The 23,759-nt window shown below is 43.6% G+C and overlaps 1 protein-coding gene across 1 annotated transcript in view; it reads left to right on the top strand.

The window, feature by feature from the left end:
• Nucleotides 1–23,759, top strand: part of LOC138958775 (cadherin-87A-like) — a 91,106-nt gene that overhangs the window by 40,089 nt on the left and 27,258 nt on the right. Inside the window, exons 15-30 of the mRNA XM_070330058.1 lie at nucleotides 402–475; nucleotides 1,521–1,794; nucleotides 2,600–2,745; nucleotides 3,135–3,204; nucleotides 5,079–5,151; nucleotides 14,869–15,074; nucleotides 15,426–15,552; nucleotides 16,136–16,278; nucleotides 16,627–16,756; nucleotides 17,094–17,294; nucleotides 18,083–18,240; nucleotides 18,595–18,738; nucleotides 19,089–19,211; nucleotides 20,452–20,641; nucleotides 21,623–21,888; nucleotides 22,437–22,631. Coding sequence (XP_070186159.1) covers nucleotides 402–475; nucleotides 1,521–1,794; nucleotides 2,600–2,745; nucleotides 3,135–3,204; nucleotides 5,079–5,151; nucleotides 14,869–15,074; nucleotides 15,426–15,552; nucleotides 16,136–16,278; nucleotides 16,627–16,756; nucleotides 17,094–17,294; nucleotides 18,083–18,240; nucleotides 18,595–18,738; nucleotides 19,089–19,211; nucleotides 20,452–20,641; nucleotides 21,623–21,888; nucleotides 22,437–22,631 — 2,520 coding nt within the window. The remainder of the gene's footprint in view (nucleotides 1–401; nucleotides 476–1,520; nucleotides 1,795–2,599; nucleotides 2,746–3,134; nucleotides 3,205–5,078; nucleotides 5,152–14,868; nucleotides 15,075–15,425; nucleotides 15,553–16,135; nucleotides 16,279–16,626; nucleotides 16,757–17,093; nucleotides 17,295–18,082; nucleotides 18,241–18,594; nucleotides 18,739–19,088; nucleotides 19,212–20,451; nucleotides 20,642–21,622; nucleotides 21,889–22,436; nucleotides 22,632–23,759) is intronic.

The raw sequence follows: 23,759 nt of genomic DNA, 5'->3' as shown, positions 1-23,759 counted from the left end.
GTCAGCAATCGTGTGTCATTCGGGACAGTAGACATGACACCTGACCTTTTGGCACAGTCTCAATAACGTAAACTTATCTGGCTGATTTTTCCTTCCGCCTGCCACGAAGCCGCAAGCGAATGAATCTCTTAAAAGACCGTTGGGTCGATATATTTGTGAATGTATTGTTTTGTCAATAAGAAACGTTCCAACAACCTACCTTTCTTGTTTTTTGATTCTGAATTTTGGAACGTTGGCAGTCTCTTTGTTTTTGAATCTGTTGTCTTGTTGTTGTTTTAAAATGGGTTACTTGCAGATCTGAAAGCATGAACATAATATTTTGTTTGTATGTTTTCATAGTATGTTGTTCATCATTATGTGCTGTTTTTTTGCATAATAAGTTTGTTTGTGGTGTTTCGCAGGCAACTGATTTGGACTCTGGAACATTTGGTACCAGTGGACTCCGCTACAATCTGATTGGCAGTGGGGAAAATCTGTAAGTTTCATCATTCCTCTTGTCTGCAAACAATATCTGTTTGTGTTTGAGTTTCCAGTTATCATTGGTAACTTTACACAGGCACCAAACATCTGAAAAATCAGGTATATAAAAGAGGATATTGAGTCTCAGGGGAGAGACAGAGGGAGATAAAACTTTACGGGTTGTATTTTGAGGAAAAAATCGGAGAAAGTCTGGTCATAGAGAAGGCGTCTTTGAGGTGATCTGAGCAAAATAGAGTCTAACAAGAGGCGAAGCCTTCAAGGCTCACGTAAGAAATCGACAAACAGTAACACAAACTCAATCACTCCGTCACACATACACACACACACACACACACACACACACACACACACACACAGTAAGCATAGGTGAAACTGTGCAAGAAAGCGAGACCCTGGATCTGCCAACTATAGTCTCGGCCCGCTCACAATAACAATGACCGAGACTTTCAGTAATTCCTTTGCGTGACGTCTAACCCTCTTACGTCAGTGCCGTCTTCAAATAGTTTCTATCACACACGTCAAACACTTTTGACCGAGACGTAATCTTCTTATGCGAGCTTTATCCATAGACTCGGAAATGTTAAAGTTTCTATCACACACACACACACACACGCACGCACGCACGCACGCACGCACAGACAGACAAAGTTTATCATCGCATAGGCTACACTTACGTGAGCCAAAAAGGGAGGAAATTGAGTTTTAAAGCTAGTGAAACTTGCTTGTGTACTTATCAGAATTTTTTTATTTGATTAAGTGAACCCCAGGTGATCACTTCATACTTGCTAAGCATATCTGTCAAAACCAGGCTTGCGTTGCTGGCGAGTTGTTGGAATTAATGAGTGGACCCTTTTTTTTAAGACCACCAAAAATGTGATAGAATCAGGTCTTAGAAATGAGGGAGTCTTCATAAAGATTAGGGAAAATGTAAAAACAATATGAAGAGAAACTGTGAAAAAGCAGGGTCATAACAGGGGGAGTTGTTAAACCAAGGGTCTTCAGAGGGGGGTTGGACTGTACATTGTCTGTTTTGTGGGCAGGTTCAACATCAACCCCATCAGTGGCGTTGTGACGGTAGCTTTCTGCAATGGTACATATGGTGTAAGGCATTGCATCGACTACGAAACGAAGACAAGTTATGACCTTGCTGTTCAAGCCAGTGACAGTGAGAAAAAGACAGGTTTCCTTCAAGGCACTACCACACTGAGGATTGACGTGTTGGATGTCAACGACAACAAACCGCGCTTCAATACAGAATATGTTCGTTCAATCCGTGAGGGACAGACAGTCACCACTGATCCATTGCTCATTAGGGTGAGGAAGTGTTGGTTATAGCCTTGATTATACACACTGACCATCATCTCTGTGGTAGAAGCCTAGTCATTTGTTAAAACTGTGAGGGATAAGTTCAGCAGATTTAACACATAATTTTTGTACATGTATTGATTTTATTTTATTTTTTTTATGTATTTTTTGTATTTTTTGATGTCAGTAGCGATTCTTTCATTCAGGTAAAAAGAGCATCCATTAGAATGTAATTAACAGTAGGCAGGGATGGCCAAATTATCCGCCCGGTTGCCAGGGGCGAGTAGAAAATACGCCGTGCTAGTAGAAACCGTCTGGCTGGCCAGTGAAAATTCTATCAAGTTTCAAAGCCATATAAACACTGCAGATGCATGAACTGTGGTATGTACCAGGCTAGCAACATTTCTGGCGGGCTATTCCCTTTCTTGAAGTTACTCACCCGGCTGGCAAGTTAAAAATTTGAGATTTGGCCATCCCTGGCAGGTGCCCTAGTGTGTCTTTGTGTATCTGCATCCAAATTTATGATGCACATTTTCAATATTATATAAGATTGAGATTAGTGAAAGTCTTCCAAGGAAACATGGTTTTGATACTAGATCAGTGAACAGACCATCAACTGAGATGGCAGAGATACCTTTCACACAGAAAAGATCATCCATTAGGCTAAATATAAAGATTCACAACATGGGTGTGTTGGTGCGTGTGCGCATCCAAAATAACGGCGCGCATTTTTTATATTTAATACAAGATTTAAAAGAGAAAGTCATCCAGGAACAAACATTTATTTAAGTTTCCATGTTGTATCATTGAACAGGCAATCGACCCTGATGGCAGAGCCATCACCTACTCCATCCCCCAGCAACAAGAAGCCCAGTATTGGACTATTGACCCAATAACTGGCAACATCACAGCAACCAAGCCCATCCAGTATTCAGACCTCAGCAACCCACAAAGAGGATCGTAAGTACTAAGCTAGTCCATCAATGGCAAATGTGGTGATATTGGTGGTGGTGCTAGTTTTCGTTGCTGTTGTTGTTAGTGTTACTGTTGTTGTTGGACTCCTCCTCCTCCTAATTATTTACTGTGACGCCCATGATCGCTGCCTTCACTGATCAGTGGCACTGTTTGCCGGAGTGTTTTGTTAGAGAAGTCAACTCTTCCATAAGCTCATGAACACTTTGATAGAGCTATTTCTAGAAATCGTCTATAAGGGAAACTTTGGGCTTTCTCCTTGTCTATAAATCTCACTAAAATATACCTGACATGGTCCTTAGGGTGTCCCTTCATCACATTTATAACTGTATCTCATCATTCCTTTCATTTAACCTTCAACTTTCTTTTGACTGCAGGTTTAAATTCCAAGCTATGGCCTCTGATGGAGAGTTCACTACCCTGGCCAATGTCACAATCAATGTCATCGTAAGTACTTTGTTGTGGAAACATCTGTTAAGTGTTCATCATTTTTGCTTTGGTGGGTTGATAAGTCGTATGCAGAGCTGCCAACTGCTACGATTTCAGCGTAGCATGCTATGTTGCAACAGAAATTGCTATGCTGTTATGCCATTAGCTTAACATTACTACACTCACACACAAAAATGACAAGCATGATGCAACAGCTCCCTCTTCCTTGTGAGTCCTGGTACTCTTCTGCTTCTCACTCTGTGTAGCGGTCAGAATAAGGGTCATAAAACATTGACCACACTTAAAAAATTGTATATTCTTGCATGAGATAGCAAAAATGTGGATGTGTGAATATATTTGATACAATACTACACTTGAACACCATTTGCTATGCTAATTTTTTTTTTTAAATGCTCAATTGTTACACATGAGGCTTTGCAAGGGTTGGCAGGTCCATGTATGAGAATTGAAAATCTGATCAGTCATTTTGCACTTGCTGGATGCAATCGGAAACAGGTAGACTGCTAATGTTCCAAAATCAAGAATCAATTAACATGAAAGGAGTTATTGGAAGGTTTGGTTATAGAGAAAACTTGTGAACATTTTGTGAATGTTTTGTTTTGTCTAAATCTTTCTTTCTTTTTATTTTATTTTACTTTTTACTTTTTGTTTTTATTGTTGCTTGTTGCAGTTCTGTAGAATGGGTTTGTCATCAAGAAAGGAAAACAGAAAAGGAACAAATAGATAAATGAATGCATGAAAAATAAAGATTTTTCTGGAAGGTACTTAGAATAACAATATTAACATTAAAGGCACAGTAAGCCTCCCGTAAACCATCACAGATACTGTCAGGCTTTTACACACAGTACAAACACCCTTCCATTTGAATGCTCACCGAAGGGGAACATCCTGGCTGCTTTTCGTCGAGAGTGAGACATTTTCAAAGAATTTATTTTCGTGGACCGTCTGATCTACAATCAGGCGCCTCGTTTTGGTGCTAGAACTAACTTTTAAAATCTAAATGATAAATTGACAGCTTGTTACACAAACATTCTTAAATCATAAAAGATTTCTTTTTTTCATCAAGACAAGATCAGTAAAATTTCGAAGTTTTGAAAGTTTAAAAAAAGATAGCCCAGAAGCAGGGTCACGAAAGGTCGTGTCTCAAAGCAGACGATTTTTCTGCATAGCGCTCGCTTTCGTTGAAGCCAGCCGCCGCCGACAAGTTTGTGTGCCTCGCAGCCGTTTGTTGCCTTTAAGAATCAGAGGTACACAATAACGTGCTATTGCAGATACAGCCAGTCGCATTGAAATCACAAACTGACAACTAAATTGTGTAAAACAGGAAAGTGGATCACACGGGTTCACGATGGCTCAGGGGTTAGATAAACCACGAAATCTGGTGTGTGGTTTACGCAAGCTAAATAACAATTCAAACGAACTGTTGCATTTAATGCTATTAAATGCTATTGCAAGTGTGTTCCATAAGGTTAGAACTGGTGGGTTTTTTTCATTACAAGATTTAAATCGTTTTGTAAACCATTTGAGACATACTGGGGCTTTATTCCTTTCGCTGCCTGTATGACATCAGCTGACGTCCTGGGTAACTTGCTTTAACTGGCAACAAACCGTTCAATAAAGAACAAAAGAAGAAGAGAAAAACAACAAAGAAACAGCATTGTGTGGTGTATTTATTTATACATTAAGGGCAAACTGTAAGTTGTCAGTTCAGGTAAATAAAGGTAATGCTTTGTATACAAATAATTCCTGGCAGCCAAAAAGGTCAATAACATTAGAATAGGAAGATTAACCTTAATTGAACATTCTGAAATGAATACTGTACACAAGGCCAGTTACCTGTAATGAACCATTGCGTGTGTAATGTTATTCAGGACGTGAATGACCATGCTCCCGTCTTCCTGCCCCGAAACTACACTGTGTCCATTCGTGAAGACACACCTGGAGGTAAGTTGACAGTCTGTGTACAGTGGAACCCCCATTTTAAGACCTCAACAAAGCTGAGAAATAGGGTCTTAAAAAGGAAGGATTCTTAAAACGGAGGTTCATTCACAGAGGCTTTGAATGAGCAAATCTGAAAAAGCAAAGTCTTCAAATGAGGGGGTCTTAAATTAGGGGAGGGGGGGGGGGGACCACTGTATGTATATCGATCTCTGTCTGTGTGCATTGAACAGTTTGTATACATGTATGTTGCAGCAAATGTTTTATGTCTGTGTATCTCTGCCTGTATGTGTAACAATTTGTGCGTGTTTAGCATGGGTCTGTCTGTGAATAGATTTCTGTCTGAGGGTGTAGCAATGTGCGTGCGTCTTAGCATGTTTATTTCTGTGACTGTGTATAGATCTCTGTCTGTGGGTGTAGCAATGTGCATGCGTCTTAGCATGTTTATGTCTGTGACTGTGTATAGATATCTGTCTGTGGGTGTAGGAATGTGCATGCATCTTAGCATGTTTATTTCTGTGACTGTGTATAGATCTCTGTCTGTGGGTGTAGCAATGTGCATGCGTCTTAGCATGTTTGTTTTTGTGACTGTGTATAGATATCTGTCTGTGGGTGTAGCAATGTGCATGCGTCTTAGCATGATTATGTCTGTGACTGTGTATAGATCTCTGTCTGTGGATGTAGCAATGTGCATGCATCTTTGCATGTTGATGTCTGTGGCTGTGTATAGATCTCTATCTGTGGGTGTTGCAATATGCATCCGTCTTAGCAAGTTAATGTCTGTGACTGTGTATAGATATGTCTGTGGGTGTAGCAATATGCATGCGTCTTAGCATGTTTATGTCTGTGACTGTGTACAGTAAAACCTGCATCTAGCGGACCCTTATTTCGGCGGACACCTTTGCATAACGGACAATGCTGTTTTTATATGTTATACTCTTACTTTCTCCCAAGCGCAAGACAAATTCTTCTATGAAAATTGAAGCCAATAAAATTTGAGTTGAGTTGAGTTGAATTCAAGTGAGGACGGATGTATTTTACTCTCAAAAACACCTTAAAAGAGCGAACACCTCAAAGGCGCGGACACCCTTTCTTGGTCCCGATTGTGTTCGTTACTTGTCAAGAACGGACAAACCCTTGAAGCAGACAGCTTTTAGCAGACGCTGGTCCGCCATCTTGGTTCTGCAAATACAATCTCGCTGGCGATGTGAACGCGCGAGAAGCTTATTTTGTAAGCCAATGACAGCACTTGAAAGAAGTTGATTTTTGTATGGTGCACGCTCATTGGTCGATGCCGTGAACTCACAAACATTTCGGGTTTCTACTTTCTGTACTGTGATGCATCTTCGTCTCATCCTTCGTCTTCGTCTCATCATGCCAAAACGAAAAATTTTGACTTTAGAAGAGAGAGTCGATGTCATAAAGACCGTTTGAAAAGTTGCTGATGAGCTGAATTGCGGAAAAACTCAAATTTCCAACATAAAAGCTGATCGAACACAAATTCTCAGTCAGTGGGACTCCGGTGCCAGATCGACGGCAAAATGTGTCAAGAGAAGAAAAACAACCTTTGATGAGTTGAACGCAGAACTCTTCGAGTGGTTTTCAACAGCTCGATCAAAGAATCTTCCAGTGAATCATGAATGGCCCATTGCTTCAGATGAGAAACCGATTGCACCTCTCTCTCTCTCTTTCTCTCCGTCTCGCTCGTTCTCTCTCTCTCTCTCTCTCTCTCTCTCTGTCTCTCCTCTCTCTCTCTCTCTCTCTCTCTCTCTCTCTCTCTCTCTCTCCATCTCTTTCTGTCTCTCTCTCTCCCCTCTCTCTGTCTCTCTCTGTCTCTCTCTCTCTCTTTCTCTCTTTCTCTCTCTCTATTTCTCTCTCTCTCTCTCTCTCTCTCTCTCTCTCTCTCTCTCTCTCTCTCTCTCTCTCTCTCCTTTTCTTTGAACAAAACAAAAAAACTTGAGGGCTTCAAAACTTTGAGTTTTAATAATCACTGTGGCAAAAAAGACTCAGTGACTGTTGGGTTTTTTTCCCCAAAAAAATGTTGGCGCATTCATATTCATAAGAAAGGACACCTTGCTACAAAGGACAGTGGCAAGGCTCCCCAAGAGCGTCCTTTGCTCGCAGGTTTTACTGTATAGATATCTGTCTGTGGGTGTAGCAATGTGCATGCATCTTAGCATGATTATGTCTGTGACTGTGTATAGATCTCTGTCTGTGGGTGTAGCAATGTGAATGCGTCTTAGCATGTTTATTTCTGTGACTGTGTATAGATCTCTGTCTGTGGTTGTAGCAATGTGCATGCATCTTAGCATGTTTATTTCTGTGACTGTGTATAGATCTCTGTCTGTGGGTGTAGCAATGTGCATGCGTCTTAGCATGTTTATTTTTGTGACTGTGTATAGATCTCTGTCTGTGGGTGTAGCAATGTGCATGCGTCTTAGCATGTTTATGGCTGTGACTGTGTATAGATATGTCTGTGGGTGTAGCAATATGCATGCATGCGTCTTAGCATGTTTATGTCTGTGACTGTGTATAGATCTCTGTCTGTGGGTGTAGCAATATGCATGCGTCTTAGCATGTTTATGACCGGCACGGTTGGCCTAGTGGTAAGGCGTCCGCCCCGTGATCGGGAGGTCGTGGGTTCGAACCCCGGCCGGGTCATACCTAAGACTTTAAAATTGGCAATCTAGTGGCTGCTCCGCTTGGCGTCTGGCATTATGGGGTTAGTGCTAGGACTGGTTGGTCCGGTGTCAGAATAATGTGACTGGGTGAGACATGAAGCCTGTGCTGCGACTTGTGTCTTGTGTGTGGCGCACGTTATATGTCAAAGCAGCACCGCCCTGATATGGCCCTTCGTGGTCGGCTGGCGGTTAAGAAAGAAAAAAACAAAAAAACATGTCTGTGACTGTGTATAGATATGTCTGTGGATGTAGCAATGTGCATGCATGCGTCTTAGCATGTTTATGTCTGTGACTGTGTATAGATATCTGTCTGTGCGTGTAGCAATATGCATGCATGCGTCTTAGCATGTTTATGTCTGTGACTGTGTATAGATCTCTGTCTGTGGATGTAGCAATGTGCATGCATCTTTGCATGTTGATGTCTGTGGCTGTGTATAGATCTCTATCTGTGGGTGTTGCAATATGCATGCGTCTTAGCAAGTTAATGTCTGTGACTGTGTATAGATATGTCTGTGGGTGTAGCAATATGCATGCGTCTTAGCATGATTATGTCTGTGACTGCATGTATAGATATGTCTGTGGGTGTAGCAGTGTGCATGCATGCTTCTTAGCATGTTTATGTCTGTAACTGTGTATAGATCTCTGTCTCGGGGTGTTGCAATATGCATGCGTCTTAGCACGTTTATGTTTGTGACTTTGTATAGATCTCTGTCTCGGGGTGTTGCAATATGCATGCGTCTTAGCACGTTTATGTTTGTGACTTTGTATAGATCTCTGTCTGTGGGTGTAGCAATGTGCATGCGTCTTAGCACGTTTATGTTTGTGTCTGTCAGTCTACATATAGATCTCTGTGTGTGTAACAGTGTTCATGTGTCTCAGCATGTCTGTGTCTGTCTTCCACTTTGTCTCAGTGCAAATATGTTAGCACGGCATGTAAGATTTATTTTAAATGTCGACTTGTGTTTTCTTTCTCCAAGATATATTTATGATTAATGAGGTTATGTCCGAGTAAAGTTCTTAAGTTGGCGGAACTGGCTGTTTCACAAAGAGCCTGGCTAATTTTATTTATTATGCAGTGACAAATAGACAAACAAACATGCAAGCACACAGACACATGCACACGCGTGCACATGCATGCACACACACATGCACGCACGCATGCGCGCACACACACACACACACACACACACACACACACACACACACACACACACACACACACACACACACACACACACACACACACACACACACACACACACACACATATGAAAGTGCACTGGTAAACCTGTCTTTAGTTTTGTGTACCAATTGTAGCATTTGTCACAGCCGTCATCGTTTCTCTTCACAATCCTATTAAATTACATTCTTATCCCAACTCACATACAGCAATTTACTCCAGTTTAGTGCTAGGACGCTGAATAGCATCGCCTTGGTAACAAGGGGAGGTCACCCTAAAAAAGAGCTACCTTGACCCCTTAACATGACAAAGTCACGCGTGACTTCCTGACCTTGCCGCCATCTTTGAATCATTCACTCTCCAGCGATCTGTGTCTACAGACGTGTTTTGATTTTGCTCCGGCTTTCAGCCGGTTTGTCTGACTTCTGCCTTTGTCAGACCCTGCCTTGGTACTTGCACACGGTCCCTCTGCTCCTACTGTGTGTTTGGGTGAGCTTTTTTGTCGTTTGTTATCGTTTTGTGACTTAGGTTTGGTCGAATACTTAGCTTTGTTTACATTTTTTCCGTTCGCCATGTCGGATAAGGAAAGAATAAAAATGCTAAGTCGGTGGCCGAGCCTTCTCCCACAAAGAAGCCTTCTCGTAAGTCGTAGAGTTCGGCATGTTAAGCTTTGATTAAAGTCACAGATCCTTGACTAAATCCTCGTTTGATGTGCGATAGACTTACCTTATTCTCCGGCTATGCCTAGTTTGCCTTCAGCTGCTTCACCGGTCTTGTCCGGTTCAGGCCCTGTTAGCGAGAAGCAGGATGTTTATGCTATTTTGCACTCCTTGAGTGCTTAGATATCCTCTCTTTCAGCCGAGTTTTCGTCTACCAAGGCTGAGATGTGTCTTTGCCTTCCGGTGTGGGAGGTGTGCGTTCCCTTGCCAGGGTGTGTGTCCGCCTTCCTCCACTTTTACGTCCGCCGACGTTCACGCCTCGTTTGAGGGCAGCCGTGGTGTTTCCCTGCTGCGTTCCCAGGCCTCTTGGACTGACGACGATCAAGGTATTTATACTTCGCCAGTAACCGGGTTCTCCGGCCAAAACGAAGTGCGTGTTTGGAGAGAGTAGCCACACCGGTTCGTGTGCGCGAAAGCTTAGGCCCTAGGTCTACGTCGTTCCGATTGAGTGAACGTCTAGATCGAGGGAAAAGCCCAGACACGCGTTCGGTCTCTGACCGAACAGGGGAAGTGCGTCCTCCGACACTCCCTAGAGGAGCGGTTGGTGCGGCAGCACAGCTTTCACAGCTTTCCCCGCTTCCGCCTTTCAGGCAGGAAGCAGTCCCTAGGGACGTACCGCTTGGGTATAAAATCCCTCGTGGGCGTCTCTTCCGGGCGACACTTCGTCGGACTATGGTAGTCACGGCGGAAGTGTCTTGCCTGACTTCACGGAAGTGAGGGACTATGAGTCGGATTTTGGCACTTCCGTCCAGGGTGACGAAGATGTCAACTTCCGCATACCGACTAAGCTTCCGCAAGCTCTGGCTTTAGCGGAGGAAGTGGCTTCACGGTATTTTGAGGAGGGGGTGTCATTCCCCGCTTCCGCCCTCTGGGCAGGAAAGCAGTCCCTAGGGACACACTGCTTGGGTATCGCATCCCTCGTGTGTCGTCTCTTCTGGGTTACGCTTCGCCTGACTATTGTAGTCAGGGCGGAAGTTCGTTGCCTTGTTGCACGGATGTGCGGGATTATGAGTCGGATTTTGGTGCTTCTGTTCAGGTTGACGAAGATGCCAACTTCCGTGTACTGGTTGAACTTCCGCTAGCACTGGCTTTGGCGGCGGAAGTTACTTCACGGTAGTTCGAGGAGTGTGCGGCAACACTTGTAGGTTTGTTGCCCAACCTCCTTCCGCTTTGGGGGATTCCCGTTCTGCGAAGGACTGGTAACAGCAGTTCCGTTTTCGGAAATTCCCGTTTTCGGAAATTCCCGTTGGTAGCGTTTGAGCTGTCTATGCTACTGACTACTGGGCAGTATGGCGGTGCGTTTCACGCTGTACCGTGGTTAACAGCACAAGGTCTGGCTCCTGATTCAGCGCAGCCTTACCGTGCTTCTTTGTTTTTAGCCTCAGCTTTGCCTGCTGGTTTGGCTAAGAGGTTTACACTGCTGCATATTTCAGTCAATTTGATTGGCTCGTTTGCCTTGCCTCGTTTCACTTTTCCGGAACTTGCAGTCCTTAGGCAAGATGATACAGCAGAGACAGAGTAGTCCCGTTTTCGGAGAATTCTCTTTTGTCTTGGGAGTAACTGGCTTACGTTTGCTTGAGTTATCGTCTCTCTCTGAGACTTTGCAGAGATCTCTGGCGAGATTGATCGCGTCGTCATTAGACCCATTCAGGTTTCGTGACGATGCGGTAGAGAAAGTTGTCACTATTCTGGTAGGGAAGACGGCTACAGTAGAACAGTATGTTATACTGAGTCCTCTTTCTTGTCTCTGGGGGAATAAGCACATGATCTTTTCAAGTTATCCTCTGTTTAGGAAACTTTGCAAGATTTTTTTTTATAGAGCTCTATCTTCTCTGCTCTTGTTAACTTCGAGTTTCGTCGTGACGCACGGGAGAAGGATGTCATGTCGCTTCTAGCTGCTTTGGCTAAAGTCTTTTGTACAGCGGAGCCTCCCAGCGCTTTTCTTGGCACATTGCTTGGCTCAGGTTGCAAACAAGAGGCGGATCTACTCCGCTCTTTGCTTTTTGTGGTCCATCTTCTGGGAGAAGCTGTGATCTGCGTCGGCTGGCCACATTTGGCCTTTATTTAGGCAAGATGCGGAGCTAAGCAAACACACATTGGGTTAAACCCTCTGCCTTAGGCAGCTTCGCGGTATGTACGCCCATCTTTGGTGCGGCATACCTCTTATTTTTCACCTTCTAGGGTGAAGTTGCTAAGGCCTCAATTTTTGTTTTTTGCCTCTGTGGTGAAAAACAAGGCAAGCTGTTAAAACTTTCTCAGCTTTTACGGCTTACAGAATTGCGCTTTCTCATCAGGGTCATAAGCTTTGGTTTCTGACAAGTCGCCAGAACATGTCCAAATTATGGGCTCACATTCTGACTAAATTTTTAGGCTCACTGAGCCATTGCTCGTAACCTCTCAGTCGGAACTTTTCCGGCTAAGCCTACCTCTTGAGGCAGTGGCTTCTGTCAGCGACTTTCGCTGCGCAGCACAAAGGACTCGCAGGAATTCCTTAGTTTCAGCTTTTCTTTCTAAGAGGTTACGGGAATAACTAATCACCATCATGTGGCTAAGCCTAGGTTTGGCACAGACGTTTTTAGCATTGGGGTTGTTTTTCTTCCACACGCAAAGACATACACCGTCGTTTGGCGGGTACGCCCTTCACAGAGAAGGGTGGACAGGTTGCAAAGTCTGTTTCGTACTCTGTCCTTGATAAAGAGAGCGGCTGTTCGTGTTCTGACCTCTCTTTTTGGCCAAATGGAATCGATGGCCACTCTTGTGCCCTTAGGCAGAGTCCACAAGCGGCCATTTCAGGCTGCCCTGAGTTCGCTGTGGAAGCCTTCTCTTCAGGGCTGGGAGACAGTAGTCTCTCTTGAAAGCTGGTGTCGGCACACAACGAGGCAGTGGCTGCTCCCTGGGATTTCACAGGGAGTGCCAATTTCGTTTGCCCCCCCCCCCCCCCCCCCCCCCGGACGAGTTTCTGTTCACAGACGCGTCTATGGAGGGCTGGGGTGCCTATCTTTCTGTTCACACTGCGTCAGGTCTGTGGAACGAGACGCAGAGTGGGGGGCACATTAATGCCCTAGAGTTAGAGGCTGTTTTCCTGGGACTCCAATCGTTTCTGTCTATGGTCAGGAACGAATAAATTGGGGTTCGCACAGACAACACGACCATGTCGGCCTTTTTCAACAAACAGGGAGGCACTTTGTCTCTCGCTCTTCTGTCAGGTCAGGTCAGATTCTTGCCTGGGGCAGCCAGCACCTTATTCTGTTGTCAGCGAAGTACGTCCCAGGCATACTCAACGTTCTTGCGGACTACTTCAGTCGCCCGTAGTGTACGATGCACACGGAGTAGTCTCTGACTCATCAGGTCCTACAACGTCTGGGTGGCATTTCGGCAAGCCTACAGTCGATCTGTTTGTGACAAGATTCTCCTGCAGGCTTCAGGTCTTTATCTCCCCCTTTCCAGACCCAGAGGGGAGGGAAACAGACGCCCTCGAAGTAAACTGGTCGCGTCTGAGCCTATGCTTTCCCCCCTTTTCATCTCTTGGGAAAGGTTCTCAGGAAGGCGGAGCGGGGTCAGCCTTGCTTGGTGTTGGTGGCCCCTTGGTGGCCCAGCCAACATTGGTTCCCCGTCCTCCTTCGCCTCGCAGACGGCCCTCCATTCTTTCTAGGTCGCTGCGCCGTTCTGGCTCCTCAGACGCTACTTTAGGCTTTGTCCAAAAGGCCCACAGGGAATCGACCAGCACTGTTTATGCGTCACACTGGTCAGCTTGGACAAAGTGGTGCTCGGAGAATGGAGTTACTGCTACTTCACCTCGCTCTATGCATGTAGCAAATCATCTCTCGTGTTTGGCTGCTCAGGGCTTGGCTCCTTCTTTTTTTGAGAGTCAGGCGCTCAGCCATTTCTTCTACTCTGAAGCAATTAGGGCATAGCATTAACCTGGGCGGTGTAATTGCTAGTGTTCTTAAGGGGGCAGCGATTGGTTTTACGAAGGCTAAGTCCCCTCTTCCCGCGTGGGACTTATTTTTTTGGTACTCAAGTTTCTAGCCTCTTCGGATTTCGAACCTTTAGCTTCAGCGAGCTTAGCTAACTTGACTCGTAAAGCCTTGTTCCTCGTTTTGTTAGCCTCTGCCCGTGGAGGCGGTGAGGTGCACGCTCTTTCAGGCCTGGCTAAGGATATTTCTTTTGAGAGCTATGGCTCTTTTGTTTTAAGATTTCGGCCGGAGTTCCTTGCCAAAACCAAAAACAAGGTCTGTCCTCCTCTGTTATTCGCATTCCTCCTTTAAGTAGGATTCTTGCGTCTGGTGACCCTGATATGGTCAATTGTCCTGTTTGTACTCTTACCAGCTACTTATCCCGTACCACGCCCATTAGGTCTAGGGACCAAAAACTGCTCTTCATCTCAGTTGGCACTGAAAGGAGCAAGGACTTGTCGCGGGTCACTTTGGTAAGATGGGTCTCTACGCTTATTAAACAAGCGTATGCGTGGTGGCACAGACAAGTTGGGATTGGGCATTCTGTCCTTCCTATGAAGTTGTCAAGAACTCATGAAGCCAGAGCCTGGGCTACTTCTCTGGCAGTCCTCCGCTCAGGCGTGCTGGCAGAGGTCTTAGACGCTGCCTACTGGAAATCGCAGGGCGTTTTCATCAACTTTTACCTGCGAGATGTGGCCAGCACTCGTCATGGTGGCAGTAGCTCCCTACCAGCCTTTGTCGCTGCTGGACAAGTGGAATTTTGTTTTCCCACCTCCTTCATTAGCATTCTGCTGTATGTGAGTTGGGATAAGAATGTAATTTAATTGAAAATTTTCATCTAAATTTTAATTTGATTATATACTTACCCAACTCACATAGTTGATACCCGCCCGCCTGCCCCGCTTTTGGGGTTTTTATGGGGGGTTTTTCCTAAAAAAGAGGGAAATTTTTCTATGTTCGCTTTCGATTGAATGATTCAAAGATGGCGGCAAGGTCAGGAAGTCACGCGTGACTTTGTCATGTTAAGGGGTCAAGGTAGCTCTTTTTTAGGGTGACCTCCCCTTGTTACCAAGGCGATGCTATTCAGCGTCCTAGCACTAAACTGGAGTAAATTGCTGTATGTGAGTTGGGTAAGTATATAATCAAATTAAAATTTAGATGGAAATTTTCAATTCTTACCGTTGCAGGTAGTTTTGTCATCATAGTTACATGCTCTGATGAGGACGCCCCAACAACTGGAAATGGACAGGTGGATGTTTCTATCGATGAGGGAAGCTTTGGCAAGTTCACTGTTCGGTCAAATGGGACAGTGGGCAATGCCTTCAGAACAGAAATCCTCACGTCCCCAGATGCTGTCTTTGACTACGACATCAAGAGTCGATACACACTTCTTGTGAGTGAAAATTGCATGTTTTTGCTTGGTAAAAAATGAAGCGACTGTTGTCATCAGGAAGAAGAATTTATGGAGTGTATGTGTGTGTGTTTATGTGTGTCTGTCAGTGTGTGGGTGGGTGTTTGAGTGTGTGGGTGTGTGTGAGTATATTGGTGTAGGTGTGTTTCTAGTTGTCCTGACTGTCAGTGTATCTTCTCATGCATGTGCGTGTGTGTGTGATATTAGGAGCATGCATTTTCACATGTCTGTGACAGACTCTGATAAGGTTAATACTAGACGGTAAGACATCTTTAGTGAATGTTGCTATTATACTGATGTTGTAATACTGATGTTGTTATGCATGTGTAACAGGTGAAGGCCCGTGATCGTGGCAGCCCCTCCAACACAGGCACAACCTACGTCGTTGTCAACATTTTGGACACCAACAACAAGAACCCCTATTTCGACCCACCGACAACCTCTGTTTCTGTGTTAGAGAGTGAGTCAGCAGATCTAGGGTTGTTGCTGGGCATTATTTTGATTGGAAATAACCTAAAACGGCCCTGCAAGTTGTTACAATTTTGAAAAGTTTTAGGCAGTACTTAGTTGTCGCCTTACCCCCCCCCCCCCCCCCCCCCCCCCCCCCCCCCCCCCACAGTTTTAAAGTTGGGCAATTTTGCTCAAATGACAGCAAAGGTTTCTGCAATTTGAAATAAGCTTAAGTGTGTCGTCGACTGCCGACGTCAAAGTCATGTTTTGATCATGAGAAGGTTGTTTGGGGTTTTAGTAAAGAAGAAGTTTTGAAATTGTGTGTGTCTCCTGTGTTAGAGAACATTCTTAACTTAACATCAAAATAATTGAAACAGTTTGTTTGCACCCTGAGTTAAATTCATCCGGTTTTAAGCCAGAATACAAGAAAGACTGATCAAAACTTCTGTTTGTTTCTGACCGAACAAAACTTTTGTTTGTTTCTGACAATACAAAACTTTTGTTTGTTTTTGACTGTACAAAACTTTTGTTTCTTTTTGACTGTACAAAACTTTTGTTTGCTTCGAACTGTACAATACTTATGCATCATGCAGACAGACCAGTGGGCTATGTCGTCACCACGGTAACAGCAAAAGACAACGACGCTGACAAGCAGCTGGAGATCCAGTTCAAGGACATAGAAACCAGAGCCTTTAACCCTTCAGGAGTAGAGGTCACCGATAGGAATAAATTCCAGGTAAGTGTTAGAGTGTAGGTATGCTGATGGGTGTGCTTGTGTGTGTTTCTCTTACTGTCCATGTAGCGTGCACACCTGCATGCACTTATATATCTGTGGATAATATGTCTTTCTCTTTGACAGCTCTCCTTTACACCTTTGTATATGGCTCTGTGTGTGTGTGTGTGTGTGTGTGTGCGTGTATGTAAACTTGTGTGAGTGTGTTGTGTGTGTGTGCGTGTGTTTCATTTTTCATTCGTCATTTCATTGTGTAGTTGTGCATGCTTTCATGTGTATGTTTTGTTTATGATTGATTGATCAGGTGTTTTTTTAGATACGTTTCTCAAACGTTTGAATTTTCTATTGCAGGATTTGTTCAGCATCGACAGGGCAGGCAATGTGAGGGTCAACAAGTCCCTTGACCGTGATGTGGTCAACTTTATGAGCTTCACCCTCTTTGTGCAAGACACGAGAGTTAATCCTCCTCAGGAAGGCTTTGGTATGTATGTGTGTTTGTGTGTAGGTGTATGCAGCAAAATAATTTGTGTGAAACAATCTTGTCCTGAAGGAAAAAAATCCCTTTCAAAAAGCAAGAAAGTTTTTCTCATGGGAAATGTTGATTAAGACAACATTCTGTCGATTAAGTCTTTGTTTAAGATTTCTTGTGTTTTGAAACATTGTCAGACATTTTAATGCATTATTTTGTCTATTCTAAAAGATAGGACTCACATTTTCTGTCTAAAAGGGCTAAGAAATGCACACAACTTTGGAATAATTGTATTTTGTACATAACTCCGTTGTAGAGCCTGACTGTGATTAGTGTTGTTTATGTGCAGGTGCTCTGTTCATTCGGATTTTGGAGTACAACGACCAGGCCCCGCAATTTGAGCTGCCATTCTACAACCTGAGCGTTCTGGAGGAGAGACCGCTGTCCACCTTTGTCGGTTCCATCCTGGCTAGGGACGAGGACGATCAGATTCGAGCGTACCGGCTGGAGTCCAACCCAGGAAATCTCTTCACCATTAGTCTCACCTCAGGTAAATAAGGTCATAAAGTGCTGTTGACATGGCCAACTTACAACCAACTTTCCACTGATTTTAGTTGTCAGCAAGTTGCTAAGAAGTTGCAGAGACCAAATCGGCAAAAATTGGCCGTGTGAACGATCTTGATGATTTAGTCCCAATTTAATCCCAATTTAGCACCTACTTGAAGACTCGGTTAAGCACAGCTCTACTTCGTCAGCGACTGGCCCCCGATTCTCAGGGGGTTTACCCCGACGTGCTCAATGCTTTGAGGCGGTATTTGCCGGCCTTAGTGCATACTCACTGCTTGCGAGCTTTGTTGTGCCTCTAAAATTAGACTGAACTTGGCTCTGTTCATATGGGCAGCGATTTTCAACCAACTTAGTTCCTTAAACAATCGCTCAAAAGTTAGTGGTAAATTGGCAAACAGCACTTAGATACAGCCACAGATGCAACATGTAAATCCTTTTGACATGGAGTAACCCTACTGATGCCCACAAGTTTGAGTAGACTGATGCTTTATGAAATCAGAAGGTGAAAACCGTTTTCAAGAAGAAAAAAGTTCCACTAACTGAAAGCCAGGAAGTTCTGCAGATTTACGGACTCCTCTCGCCTAGTGGTAAGGACGTTGGTTTTCCTTGCTGAAGGTTTGGTTTTTCGAAACTGGACTGTGCCTGGTGGGTTTAGAGCGGAGACTACAAGTCAAATTATGTGCAGACCTGCTAGTGCGCAAGCACATGACCTAATACACACAAAAAGATCCTGTATTCCAAGTCAGTGTTCTCTGTTCCTGAACTTTGAAGGTGTGCTACAAGTGAACGGCCGCCTTGACTACGAGATGCAGCACAATGTGACACTGGTGGCGGAGGCTGCCGACAGCGGCTCTCCCTCTCTGAGGAACACCACCACCGTCTTCATCAACATCATCAACATCAACGACAACACGCCAATTTTCAACCAGGTACACACAAATAGTGTTCATTATTTGTTTCAAGGGACATTGGTGTTAGGCTGCAATTATATCATCCTACAACAAATTGTGAAAATCAGGTATTTTAAATGAGAGAGTAAATGTATAGAGATAATGAAGAGAAACTCTGAAAAAGCAAGGTCTTAAAATGGGGAAAGTCTGAAATGTAGGGCTCTGAAAAGGGGGGTGCCATTGTTATCATCAACAGAGGGACATTTGTTTTCATACAGGCAAATTTACACACAATACGTTTCAGCAATAGACAAAGTTTGGACTTTTCCTTAAAATATTGCACTGGTCAGATTCTGCTGTTCCCCTCACACTTGTTTTGTTTACTTGTCACAGAACGTGTATCAGATCTCAATATTGGAGCATTCCAATGGCACAGACGCCTTGGTGAGAGTGTCTGCGTCAGACAGGGATGAGGGAGACTATGGAGTCGTGCGATACGATTCCGACGATAAGTACTTCCGTGTGGACACCATGACGGTAAGTGCTTCACAACAAGAAGGCAATAAAAATTTATTCGCCAGAGATGCAGACATCTGCAAGGAAATAAACCAGTTTCCACAAGCAGTCTTTTGGGGGGGGGGGGGGGGGGGGGGGGATGACGAGCAACAAATAGATAAAAGAATTTTTCAGAGGTAGAATAATTGAGTGATTAACTTGAAAAGTTCCCCCGAAAACGGTGTATGGCTGGCTGAATGGTGGGGTAAAAACGGTCATACAAGTAAAAACACCACTTGTGTAAAAACATGAGTGAATGTGAACGAAAAAGAAGACATGAAAAGAAAAAAAGAATGAAAATGTAACTTATATTGTTCACTTTTGCTTTACAGGGTGACATTTTCCTACAGCCAAATGCGAATCTTGACAGAGAGTTAGAAACGACATACACCTTCCAGGTCACTGCCTATGACAGTCCCAACAATCCAAGCGTCCGGCTGAACACCACAGCGCCTGTAAGAATTTGTCTGCTCCAGGATGTTGCAGACTTCTGTGATTACTTTGTACATTTGATAATATATACAGTGTGAACCAGGAGTCCTTTTAAGACCTTGACAAATTTAAGAAAATCAGGCCTTAAAAAGTTACAGATGTTATGAACAGAGAATCTGAAAAAGCAAGGTCTCAAAAGGGGGTTTCACTGTATATAGATTTGCGAAGCTGAATCATGTGTAATTAAACGTGTTACCTCTGGGGACAATCAGTTAAGTTTAATGGCAAGCTGATCTCTTCTCTCGGCAAAGCCCGGTGGTACAAGATACACTTGTAAAAGATGTAGATTTGCATTGCGAAATCATGTGTAATTCAACATATTATCTCCGAGTATGATCAGTGAAGTTTACAGGCAAGCAGATTTCAAGATCTTCTCCGGGCAAGAAGTGTTGTGAGTGATCAATTACACATTAACATGCTTCCATTTGAAACTTCGAGGTCGTCATCGTGGATTGTCTCTCGACCAAAGGTAATTGAAGCCCGACGAAGCGAAGCGACGGAGGGCTTCAATTAGGCTTTGGTTCTGTTCTGTTCACACACTTCTTTCAGTCCACCTACCTGCAAGGGTCAAGTCCCAAGAAATATGTCTTTGTATTCCTATCTTATCACTCTGCTCCTGTTTTGTTTTCTTTCACATACATTTTGACGGGTTTCTGGACAGCAAACTCTAAAACAAATTCTTTTCATCACAAAAGCGATCTTTGGAATTGACTGACGTAGTCCGGAAGAATTCATGCATCAACTTACATCACGTATTCGATGTCATCACTTCGCATACCTTATGGTCTCGGTATTTCATTGGCCTTCATATTTCCTACTTGTAAAATGACCCTCAAAGCTAACCGAGACTAGTTGAGGTTGTATCAATGCGCCTCGCCAGCAGGTGGTTAATGGCTTTTTTAGCGATTGGTTATCGACAATTAATGACCGGTAATTTTTAATGAGTTGGGGCCTTCTGACCAATCACAGGATCTGTTTCATTAAAACGCCAACTTGATTGAATTACAATATTGCTTAAACAGGCAAGTTTTCTTGCGAGAACTGATCATCAGTGGATTTGTCAAGTTTTTTGAGTGAGCTGTAGAACTTTAACAATTTTTCTTTCTAGAACTTATCATCAGTGGAGAGAGAATGTTGTGTGTATATGTATAGGTACTGGAGTCAATTTGTCGTGTACTGTGTATTCCTACATTATTTTTTCAGGTATACATTATCCTCCAAGACAAAAATGACAACTGCCCTGTATTTGACCAGACAAATGGTTACAGCGGTGTTGTCATAGAAACAGCTGACATCGGTGACCAGGTGGTTGAACTGTTTGCCGAGGACAGGGATTCTGGAATCAACCGACGTATCCTGTTCACAATTGACATGGCGTCTGCTCGGCCCCCAAGTAAGAGAGAGAGTGTGTGAGTGAGTGTGTGTGTGTTCACATGAAATAAGTCATGTCTGTCTGGATACAAGATACAAGATACAAGATATTTATTCACCAATTTTGCAAAAGGATTTCATCTTGGCACGGCACGGTAAAAATAAAATAAAAACCAACCAGACACATATGCAGACACACATCACCATGCATGCATACATACGTACATTACACTGTCATGCACACACAGACACAACTCACACACACACACACACACACACACACACACAATTATTTACATTCTCACACATAACCAGCCACATATCTACATCACAAATTCACATCGTCGCCTTGTAAAGGTAAAAACCATATCAGTTTAAAAGGGGTGCCAGTAATATCAATACAACATTAGTGAATACTAGAACAATACCTAAAATTTATAATCCATTTAAAAGTAAGTAGTACACGTAATTATTATCATTTAGTCAGATCATCACATAAAATTATATAATCATGATCTAGCCAGTTAGACAGTTTAAAACAACAGTATTAACAGACTATCACAGATCTACTCAAGCACCTGAACCTAGAGTCGCATTGCACAAAACTACTACCATCACAGAACTACTCCAGCACCTAAAAAATAAGGACCATTCCACATTGCACATATTTCCACTATCACAAGTTATGAGAACAGTAATGGAATGCAGTGAAAGGACTAAGTAACAAAAGATGAAAGCATGAGTCACAGTTTTCAGTGTTTCTATGCATGAGTACACATGAGCATATGTTTCCATATTGTTTGTGTGCATGTGTGTGTCAACTACCTGGCTGAAAGAAAGAAAAAAAATCATTTAGTAACACTGTCAAAACTGTCAGTACTTTCATGCCATGAAAACCAGATCCCTGAAACTTTCTTGTTTTCCTTCTTTTGTGTGTGTGTATGGTTTGTTTTGTTTTGAATATCACACTGGAAGTCATTTGTTTGTCTTTATCTCATCACAGTTGCCTTCGACCTGTTCTCCATTCAGTCCATTCAGTCAGACTTTGCCGACAAGGAGTCTGGTCGAATTGAGGTGAAAACCAGCCTGAGAAACAGGCCAGGGGTGTACAACTTCACCGTCATCGCATCCGACAAGAACGGTGACAACTCGACTGGAGATATGTGCTCGACTCGAGTCCCCGTGACAGTGCGAGTTCAGGAAGCCATCAATGACGCTCCCATCTGGGTGAAACCCCCAAGCAGCAACTTCTCCATTGATGTGTTGGAGGTGGGGTGACTGCAGTTTTAGGGGGGGGGGGGGGGGGGGAAGGGGGTGAGTGTGGGTGGAGATGTTGCATGTGTAGATATAGGGAAGATAAGGTGTGAAAGGGTACAGTCTAGAAGGAAAAACAGAAAGGGTGTATATAAGCGTGTGTCTGTGTGTGTGTCTGTGGGTATAAGTGTTGTTTGTATGTAGGTGTGAGTGTATACATGTGTATGTTTTTGGTCTGTCAGTCTGTCAATGATTAATACCTTTCTTATCTTGTAAGATCACTATTACAGCAGCTTCTTTACATCCGTCAATAATACAGTCGTGGTACTTTTGCAATTTTGCAAAAATCAGCGGAGCAAAACTATCTTCAAGCTATGACTTTGTATAATTGCTTCAGCAGAAGGCAAGTGTTAAAAAGTCAACATTACAAAATAATCAGGGAAAATCTGTTTCAGCTGTGCACCAGGTATGGTAATGTGTGTTATTTGAAAGCTTTGTATCTGTTCCTTGTCTTTGTTGTTATTCACTTTGAATATTTATTATAAATTTTGTTTTGTTTACAGAGTCAGTATAACGGCATGCTGGTGTACGACTGCAGGGCTGTGGACGTCAACACAGGGGAGGCTGGCATTATCGACTACTCTTTCAACGTCAAGCAGACCTTGACCCAGGCCACGCCGGAGTTCAACATCAACGCAGTCACCTGTGTCATTAGGGCGCAAATTGTCTACGACAGAGAGCAAGTCGAATCATATGTGGTGAGTTTATTTTGGTATTTTTTACTTGCCTGAGTAATGGGTGAGTCTTAATATTCATCCATGTCTGTTAGTATGGACAGCCGGCCATGGACAAAAAACTTATCATCAAGGTTACCTTGGACGTTTTTCGATCTAGACCTTTGAAACTTTGTACACTTTTAGGGTTTGATGATCATGGTCAGTGTATATTTCTTTCGAATACATCACCTCAATTTAACTAATAGGAGTTACCTTACTTACGTGCTAGACTGAGAAGCGTCCTATGTTACCAGTACTAGACTGTAAACAAGGTCGCTAACTCTAGATTTCCGTCGGTATACCATTTAGGGGAGTAGTCTCCCCTTGTCGGTAGTACCTCTCTGCGCATGTGCCAATGCCCATAATCCCCAGTTTCAGTTTCTTGCTACGGGGAGCTAGACGTGTATTTAGACCTTTCCCGTCTAAGAAGACTTCCTTCACAGGAACTTCAACATTCACCTTCAATCACGGTTTGGGCTTTCCTTTTTAAGGGCGATTACTACGCCCGTATACATTCATCACATTGAACAACGTAACGAACCGTAAAAATGAAAGTGAAACGAATGTAACAAAGTTACTGAGTTAGTCATAAGTAGAAGGTACTTCTATGATACCTTGTTGAGACACAGAGCCTAACAGGCTCCGTTACTAGTCTTTTAAAACTAGTGAACATGCAAATTGAGCGACAATTATTCTTCACTCAGACGTTACGAATGTCGAACAGATATTTACAGCGGTTGGCCGGTTCCACTGGCGCAATAGAACTCCGCGAACAATAACTCACTTTGCGGCTTTCAATAGAAAGCAACGGCAGGTCACCCTACATATCAATGTAGGAATACGAACAAGACCTTCAACTTTGCAATTACCCGGACGTTTTTTGCGTTTTACGGCATTTATATCGACAACAGCGAGGTTTGCCATGTGCGTTATCCCAACCGGAAGCGCGAGCATTTCCGATCCGAATGTTTAGGCTTATGGGATACCGCGTACAAAGTACCGAGCGCCCGCGAAGGTTACATACAGCGTATGAATACCTCGGTCATTACAAACTGCTATGACTTTCGCGGGCAGCAGTACGCTTGAACGCTGATAGAACTGAAAGAGGTT

This window comes from Littorina saxatilis, linkage group LG2, assembly GCF_037325665.1.
Source record: "Littorina saxatilis isolate snail1 linkage group LG2, US_GU_Lsax_2.0, whole genome shotgun sequence".
Taxonomy (NCBI): domain Eukaryota; kingdom Metazoa; phylum Mollusca; class Gastropoda; order Littorinimorpha; family Littorinidae; genus Littorina; species Littorina saxatilis.
Note: the sequence above shows the minus strand (reverse complement) of the source record. Positions and strands in the feature narration are given on the sequence as shown.